The sequence below is a fragment of the Python bivittatus genome, unplaced genomic scaffold (assembly GCF_059951505.1).
Source record: "Python bivittatus isolate LINGU-HERP-01145 unplaced genomic scaffold, Pbiv_v1 ctg000200_np1212, whole genome shotgun sequence".
NCBI lineage: Eukaryota > Metazoa > Chordata > Lepidosauria > Squamata > Pythonidae > Python > Python bivittatus.
In genome coordinates, this window is record NW_028277040.1 from 3,705,220 (window position 1) to 3,714,390 (window position 9,171).

Genomic DNA, 9,171 nt, shown 5'->3' on the forward strand with positions numbered 1-9,171 from the left:
ACTGGATCAAATTCAGAAAAAGACAATTAATATGATTAGGGAACTAGAACTAAGTCCTACAAACAATGATGGAAGGGGCAGGTATGTTCAGCTTTGAGAAAAGACTACTGATACATTTAGCCTTGAGAAAACAACAACAACATGGGGGATTTTGATAGCAATATTCTTCAAATACCAGAAAAGATGCCACCCATAAGAAAGTCAAAATCTGTTCTCTCTCATCCAGAGTGAAGAACCAGTGTATGTAGAAAAAGATTTAAATTACAGGAAGGCAAATTCTGACTGAATGCTAGGGGGCAAAATCCTAAGTGTAACAGCAGGACAGTTGCCCAGAGAAATGGTGGGCTCCCCTTGACTAAATGTGGTCCCGATCCAGCTGGAAAGTTGGCAACCAGAACCTTGTGTGACCCGTGTATGCTGTTTTCAGTGTATGATGACTACCTCACTGGTAGGCAGGCTCTCTGCTGCAAGAGAATGCCTTCTCATCTCCTTGTACACACCGAGCAGAAATGGCTGATTGCATGTTTTAGTAATATAAGAACTGCCAGCCACCAATCTTATACATCTTTTCCAGAAAATTCCTTAGCAAAGGCTTAGACATTATATATGTCACTTCAGATCTCTGTTCTCATCTTATGGCAGAAAAATAGTTCAATACTTAGCTGACTGCAAATTTTCTGAGACAAAGGCAGGTCTATTTCGTATTTTAATAAAGTTCCATGAACTTTATACTGATTATACTGATTATATTCAGAGCTGCCGATGATTAAACAAACACTGGCCAATTATTTGCCTTTTAAAGCAAGATGAAATCGCCACTTAAACTTGGTGAAATATATCGGGAAATACGCACAACTTAATGAACAAAATCCTGTTTTCTTATGTTTTTTTAAAACCATCTACTCCATGAATGGAGCAAAAGCAAATATCTTCAACTTAAGAAATTCTGCATTTGATTCAAAGGCCCATCTATTCAATTAAATCTATCTACTATCCATTATCTAAAGCTTCAGTTAATCATCTTTTGTTTTAGTAGATATGAAGACTGTGGCCCTATTGCTTGGTCTAATGCCACTCTCCTTGCAACTGGCTCAGTTCTGCACAGTAGCCTGCCTCGCTGGGGAAGTGCAATTGACCTTTAAATGATGTAAGTAAGAACAAATACGAGAAATACAGGGACATTCTAAAAATAGTGCACCATCACATACTTCAGTGGCTTTAACTCATAAGAATACACAGGATACACTCAATTTGAAAGAAACTGATATAATCCTGATTGGTCATGGTTATGTCTCCCTAGCCTTTGGAAAAATTACAAGAACAACAGACCTGGAAATCAAGGCAGATCATCCTGGCAAAGCCTGACAGGGTTTAATATGTGATGCTGAACAGCTAGCTAGCTCAGGCAGTAAGTGTTAGGTTTTTAAAGAAAAACCCCACTGAACTCATGAGATGGGTATGTCTGTGGACAAAGTTTGTAAGGCAGCAAGTTTCTCTCTGCCAGCAGTGCAGCAGAAGTTGGGACCAGGAGATATGCCCAATCTATGAGAAGATGAAACAGGAGAAAGCTATAACAATAAGAAAAAGTATAATAATATGAAAAATGACTGCTGTAATGCTCTGTGTTTGTGGAAAACTAGCCATATTCTTTGATCTCCGAACTCTTATTTTGCCTTATTCTCTTGATCTGGAGCCATCTATGTTGTGGAACACAACTTTCCTGATTACTAGCAGGTAAACTTCCAGTAATGTGGTGACTTCATCAGAAAAGGCAAATTTTTGGCTCATTTTAAAAATTATTTGCAAGAATTGCTTAAACCCCACCACCATCCCCCATTCCCTCAACATCATGCCACCAAACACATGGCAGCAAAATGACCACATTTCATAAGCTTACAAAGTCAAAGAGTTTATATCATATTAGTTTCACAAAAGGTCAACTCAACTTTCCATATTTTTTTGCTTATAAGTGCAGTTCTTAAACTGTACTTGACTATAGTTCATAATAGGAACTTCTCCCCAGCTAAACAAATACTTAATAGCTTTCTATGCATCATGGACCACATTAAATCCATCTAGTGATTATCAATCACCTTTGAATGGAAACTGAAAGAGATGAAATTAACTCCATGAACTATCTGAGATGTGCCAACATTTGAAATGGTGGCAGAGTCCAGCCCTTAGGATTCTCATCTTGTTAATACAAATTCTGAGAGTTGAAGTCTACCCATCTGGAGGTCATCCTGGTCATCCGTTGTCTGCCATGACATGCTTACACTGCTGGAAAAAGCTAACTGCATCAAGGCCAATTACTGCACAAACGGGAGCCTCATCTGTGCTGGCCCCTGAGAAACTGGCTGGCCCTGTTTAATCCTAAGAGAAAACCTGCATTCCAGAATAAGGTAAGCCTAGCTGTTGGAAGATAAGTGGGTTGAATTAATTTTTTGATGAAGAAGCAAAGAGAGAGGGATACGAGATGGGGAAAAGCGAACTTTGTTTTTTTGTTCACCGGCTATTACAGAGAACATGCTATTATGGAGAAAGGAGTTTCTGTAAATACAGTTTCTGTAAATAAATTATTCTGTAAATGAATAATATGAGTGAGGAGACTTTATGGGAACGGTTCTGCAATTCTTTACATTTCTTTATCTGTGAACTTAGTTTTCCAAATGAATTTATTATTAATAATTTAATTAGATAATAAAAGAGTTGAAATGAAGCAAAAGACTGAATATGCCCATCAGGTGTAAACATCTCCCACTTGGCATCCATCATGCTTGTGCAAAACAGCAGGTCTTTTCTGCAGCGGCCCCCGTATTGCAGGCTTTTCTTCCTCCTGGGGTCTGTGCAGCACCCCCGACCCAGCTTTTTGTAAAGCTGGCAAAACAATGTTCTTAATTCCCCCTTTGGCTGTCTTCAGCATTCATCTGTTGGGATTGTTTTGGGGTGGGTTGCCTTCTGTTCTTTTGACCTTTTCTTCTTGTATATCATCCAGAGGCTTCAGATTAAGATGGGTTAAAAACATTGCAAATAAATAAATGATGAGATAAATAAATCTATACCCCCTAAATGGGATGTAAATTTTAGCAAGGAACAAAGTCAAAGCCTGTAACATTGGTATGGTTTGTTTGTTTTTTTTAATTGGGGGGGGTCTAATTAAGCGCAAAGTCTAGCACTGGGCAAGCTTTGTGTACAGAATCACAGAGATCACCTTGGAAGGGAATATGATAGTTATCAAAGCATGATTTAAGCCTGAGAAAATGTGAGAATATTAAAAAAAGAAACATAATCTGACTCTGCCTTAACTCTTTTTAATATAAGACGGAAGGAAGGGAACACACTACCAGGTTTTCAAGATTTTGTTACTATAGCTTAAATAAAGGAGGGTTCCCGTATTTCTTGTGAAGTCTGTTTCCCGACCTGGGCTACCTCAAAGGGCCAATAGTTTGAAAATGACTAGAAAGTCATGTTTGGTATCTCATCCAAATGTAGCATCTCTCTGCTATTCGTTAAAGCAGTCCATCTTTTTTCAGGTTTCCAAAAGAGCATGGCTAGTTTAAGAAGCATCTTGTTTTAATAAACTGAGTTCTTAGAGCAATTACATCATTTTTCAGGCTACACAGCCCTGTTAAATCCTTTGTTCAGAAGCAGGTTTGATCCAGAGTATCTCAGACCAGTGAATCTTCACAACTAGGAATAAATTCCACTTTCTTCTGCCTCCTGCTCTTCTGGTTTCTAGGATTGCCCAGGGGTTTCACTGAATTCTTGCTGAAGTTTCCTCTAGTGAGGTCTCAGCTTAAAGCCCTGTGGACATTGGCTTGCTAGAAGCTTGATCAGAGACTTTTCTTTTTAATTGGAAGGTTTGCTCTTTCCTCAACGTCTATCCCCCTTCCTTTCATCCCCAGTTCAAGTCCTCTGTCAACTGGCCAGCCACTGCCTTTTCATGTCCCCCTCCGTGCCTCTTTTCAGTCGATACCTGAAGCTGCCTCCCATTTCATGGGAATAAAGACACCCAGGAATCTGCAGGGATGGCAGATGTTTCTGGTTCCATATTTGGAAATAGAAATGACGTCAGGATTATACCCAGTAACTGGACTGTGAGTCCTTGTCCAAAGAAATTAAATCCTTCAAATTACTCCTAGATTTCTTGTTCTTGGCTAAATTATGCTGAATGAATTGTAATTTAGCAAATCCTTTTTTTAAAAAAAACCTTGATTCTAAATATGACAACAGTTGAAAGCTAAATAAACACAGAGAAACTGTGTTACTGGACTGTTCAAAGAACAATAATATAAAAGACTCTGAGAGGCAAACAAAATCTTAAGAGGAAGGTTTTTGTATGATTTTTCTCTTTTAAAAAAATCAGCAGAAAACCCAGTTACTGGTATATGGATTTTGTATGGATTTTCCTACAATGTACATGTTATTCTACAATTACAAATTATTCACAACATATCAATACCTCAAATATACACTTTTTTCCTAGTCCCCTATATATTTAAACATGATTTATCCCTAACGTGTTTTTCAGTCCAATGTTTCCAAATATATACTTCTTCTTTTTTTGCAACTTTATTCACCTTTTACCAGCATATACTAGAATATTTTTGAGAAATTAGAAAAAGAGAGAGTATGAGCAGCAAAATAATGAATCTATCCTGGAGGCTACCAAATAAATAAAAATAAACAACTGGATGTTTGAAAAGAGATGGATCATATTTTTAAAAGAAGCATTTATCGATAAGCCAGTTGATACAAGACATTAAATTGGCTTCAAGAATGAGTACATTCAAGAGCAAGATTTCATTGTACAGTTCACATTAAGCAATAAACTGCTTATAAAAATATGAAGAATAAAATGCTGAATGCAACAAATTACTTTTCCCTTAGGTAGGCCTATGAGAAGGAGGGGACAGGACAGAGAAAGATAGAAAAGGCAATACTGGAGAATATATATATAGCTCAAGGTTGAATTGTTAGGTTCTTGGTAAATGAGAGGTTATAGTTGAAGCCTATACAGTATTGAAGAGCATCTCTCCCTTAATCATTCCAATGACCAAGGACCTTAAGACCCTAACCCTAACCTTATTTTTTGCAGAAGTGTTAAACCTGTTATTAGATGCAGATATGATATTGCTTTTCTTAGATTCCAGATCAACATCTGAGCTTTCTTTTAATTGATTGCTATACATATTCCATTAACACTAAAAAGGAGTCTTATGGTTGAGTGATTATGGCATATAATTTCAGTTTATGTTTTTGAGTTGCTAGTTTAACTTCTGAAATTTTATTTTCTTGACATATCTTCATTGCCAATGGTTCTAATGTTAGTAAAAATAATGAAGGATATGGGGGTAACTTTGTTTTGTCCTTTTGACATGGTGCATTGTTGTGATAAAAAGCCTATTTTTTATTTTATTTAGTAAAAAATTATTTTACTATTGTCTTGGCATTTTTTCCTTTATAAATGCTCTATATCCATGTGAAAAAAATTAGAGCCACAACTCATCTTTTTCAAAACTTGAAGCATAAGAGACCATTCTAGATTGTCAAAGGCTTTTTCTGTCTCAAAAAAGATCCTAGCCAATGTTTTGTTTGGATTTATCTTGTCAATAACATTTAATATAAGTCTAATGTTGTCTCTCATCTATTTCTTTGGGACAAACCCAGTCTAATCAGGTTTATTACATATATATTCTCCCTGCTAGTATTGCTGTGAAAACCTTTTGATCTACATTTAGTAAAGAGTACACTATTCAAAGGGGAAACCATGGATCCAGCCTGCCTCAATCATGCATTTAACTATTGATAGTAAAACAAGTACTACATTTGACCCACTGAGTTGAACATAGGCCTCCTGGGCTTCCATGTTAAAAGCAAGCAATTCATGCACATCAGTAAATCAAAAACACAAAAAATCACATACCACACATGAAGCTTCATATTGTTTTCCCAGTTTGGGTCTCAAAAATGCACTGAGAAAAGACATAGATTTTTGTTAAAAGAATGATTATAGGTATAGTATACAATTAAATATTCTGAATCATTGGCACAATTATTTAGACTGTGCTAAATAAGTGTAAGTCTGTGCGTAAATCAATAGATGTATGGTCAGAAATATATACTGTCTTTTCAAAATCCCATGTTATAAAGCTAGCAAGTATCTCTATGTGGCTGCTATGGAGAACATTTCCAAGATACAATCATTATAACAAGCAAATGTACACCCTAAGTGCAGAATCTGATATGTGGCCTCCAGAACCCACTTTGGATAAACCCCAAATTGTCACCTGTTTAGGACCTTGGAGAGGGGGACTTAGAGGCTAAATGGATGGCTAAAATCTAGCAGAGGGTTAAGGAAGGCATCCATTTTACCACTTAAAAATCCTCAGACATCCACCCAAAATAAAGCCAATTTTTCCATAGAAGGGTTAAACAGGACAAAAGATTTAAAATGCCCATTTAGGCCCATTAACCCCCTCCTCCAAAGCCCCAACATTTATGCTACACTCAGCCCAATACTATCATGGCATCACCAGTTGTATTCCCCTGTGCCCATGAAAATGAAAAGCTCCTTCCTTCCTTCCTTCCTTCCTTCCTTCCTTCCTTCCTTCCTTCCTTCCTTCCTCCCCCCTCTTTCTTTCTTTCTTTCTTTCTTTCTTTCTTTCTTTCTTTCTTTCTTTCTTTCTTTCTTTCTTTCTTTCTTTCTCTTTCCTCTTTGCTGTTTATAGCCCCAAGAAAATTCCACATCTCTGGCCTATGACATTCTCTGTCCATGATATATATCCTAATAGGGGTGGGGTGGGATTAAAGCTATAGAAAAACAAAGAGATCCCATTCAGTAAGAGGTGCTAATTGAGGTCTTGTGTTCTCCAGATTACGTATGAGCGGGAACAGCAGCATTAATAGACCAGCAACAAGTGAAATGATAGGACGGTAGTGTCCCAGACTGTCAGGCCTGTAGGCACATTGGAGATTTTGAGCACATGTTGTAAGTGTTCAAATAAGCTGGGTGCCTTGGGATGGGACTTGCCGATTCACAAAATGGTTGTTGTGGCAAATGTGGCCAGTAAAATTCCAGTTTAGGACAAGGCAAACTGGTAAGGTTATTCATTGCCAGGACCCCAAGATACTCAGTATCAGCTCTGGGCTTGCCTTTATTTTTGGTTGATTTGTTTTTTCTGCAGCCACTTAACATTTTTAAATAATTAGGGCAGGAGCCTCAAGAGCCCTCAAAGATGTCAGCAGTGTGAAGTGGGATTCATTTTAATCATTCAGCTGTATATCTAAGGTACCTTATGCCTTTTAAAAAGAATGGGCTGAATGGAGTTCATTTGTATAATGCTTACTTTTCAGCCAAATAAGAGACAATCCAGTATCCCACCAGCACTGGAAAATAATAATGAACATCTGAATTAAGTTTGATGTGTGTGTGTGGGGGGGGGGGAATGATCAAAGCTAGATGGTACCAAAAGTGTCCTTGTCCATCCTCCAATAACAACGCCATCATGTCCCCAACCCTGCTAATCATAACACAGTAAAAAAGTCACTCCACAGGCCATAATTTCCAAAGCTTACAGTATAAGAAGGTATAGCCTGTGAGCCATGAGATTAATTCAACCTTATAATCGTAATATATATATATATATATAATCTTATATTACTAAAGTGATTGTCAGCAAGAATGAGCATTCTGTTGTGCAATATAAGGTGCTTGCTAGACACATATAGTGACTTTTATCACATGAAATCCTTTAAACTGTGCATACATAGTCATTATCATAAAGATTAGGTGGATCAGCTAAAACTTTTAATCAACTGTACTTATGTCAGTTGGAAGACACTAAGAAATCACATCCCTAAGCAATGTAGCATTACCTGTTGTGAATCGTTCTTGCCATTGTTATTGTTTCATTACTGGTAAGCATAGTTTTTTAATAGTTGGGGGAGAGTTTCCATAGGTTGTTAGTGTTCAGTTTTAACTGGAAAGAAGGGATGTTCATACATAGACAACATATGCACAGGCAATGTTCAAACCAATAAAAGAAGTTAATTTATTCCTTGCCCTTAACCATTGTGAAGGTGGGGAACTGTAGCTGCAATTCCAAGCACACCTAACTGGGGAGTAAGGGGGGAGGCAGGAGGTTATTCATGGGACTTGAGATGATTTTCCAGAGGCCACCCAATGTCCCATTCCCCAAGTACAGTCTTCCCAGGAGCATCTTCCTGGGCAATGCCGGCAATTGACTGCAAGTCCCAAAATGGATTTTCTCATGTTTCTTCGGCTGGATAGCACTACCTACCCTGACACCTGCTGCAACCCTGACTCATCAGAGGTCACTGAGGAGGTGGTTTCACGGCATGCAGTACTGGCCCATGGCCAGTGGAGATGTCAGGATGGAGGCTGAGGGAAGGGAGAGAGCATGGATGGGTCTTCACTGGAGCCCCCAAATAGGGACCACCACCAGACAGCAGCAAAGAGTCCGAGGTTCTGCATCTCTGCTGTTATCTAGTGACAGCCCCTCTAAGGTCTCCTTAGAGCACCCAGGACTATTCAAGGAAGAGGTAGCTTCTCGTCGCTCTGACTTCGACCTCTCTTGGAAACCAAGAACATCCAGCCAGACGAAGAGGCACACCGTTTCTTCCCGGCTTAGGCTGCCAGCCCTTTTAATCCCGGCGAGGCTTAGCGGGCAGCGCCCCCTATTCTCCCTTACCTGGTTTGCCTCCACAGGAAGGTCTGGATAGGCAGCGGAACCCCTCGGCCGCTCTCCTGGTCCTGGCCTTCGGAGCTTTTCCTCTTCACCATGATGCTGGTTCCTGGGCCGCAACAGCTGTTAGCCCATCTCTCCGCTTCGCCGCAGCAGCCCTCTCTGCCTCCGGCTCCGCTGGTGCAAAATGGCTGCAAAAACAGCGGCCGCAGCCAAGCGGGGAAATATCAGCGCAGCTTGCGGGGAGGCGGCGGCGGCGGCGGCAGCCAAGGACGGGAGGACAGTCGCCCCCCGCCCCGCATGACTCCCTTCCTTCAGAACCTCCTTCTGTGGACAGCAACCAGCGCGAAGGGACCTGCGCGTGATGTGCCAAGGGGACACCGACGCGGGGCGAGGGGGGGGGGAGCGATGGTGGGGAGGAGTGGCGCCACCCACGGACATCAAACTCCCCGGTCTGAAGTGG

The 9,171-nt window shown here is 39.8% G+C and overlaps 1 protein-coding gene across 1 annotated transcript in view; it reads right to left on the reverse strand.

Annotated features, from left to right (window-relative positions):
• The window catches only part of UNC80 (unc-80 subunit of NALCN channel complex), a 153,788-nt gene extending 144,982 nt beyond the window's left edge, over window positions 1-8,806 (reverse strand). The window contains exons 1-2 of the mRNA XM_088135592.1: window positions 8,715-8,806; window positions 5,927-5,975 (exon numbers count right to left, since the gene is read on the reverse strand). Coding sequence (XP_087991718.1) covers window positions 5,927-5,975; window positions 8,715-8,806 — 141 coding nt within the window. The remainder of the gene's footprint in view (window positions 1-5,926; window positions 5,976-8,714) is intronic.
• Window positions 8,807-9,171: the final 365 nt, after the last annotated feature.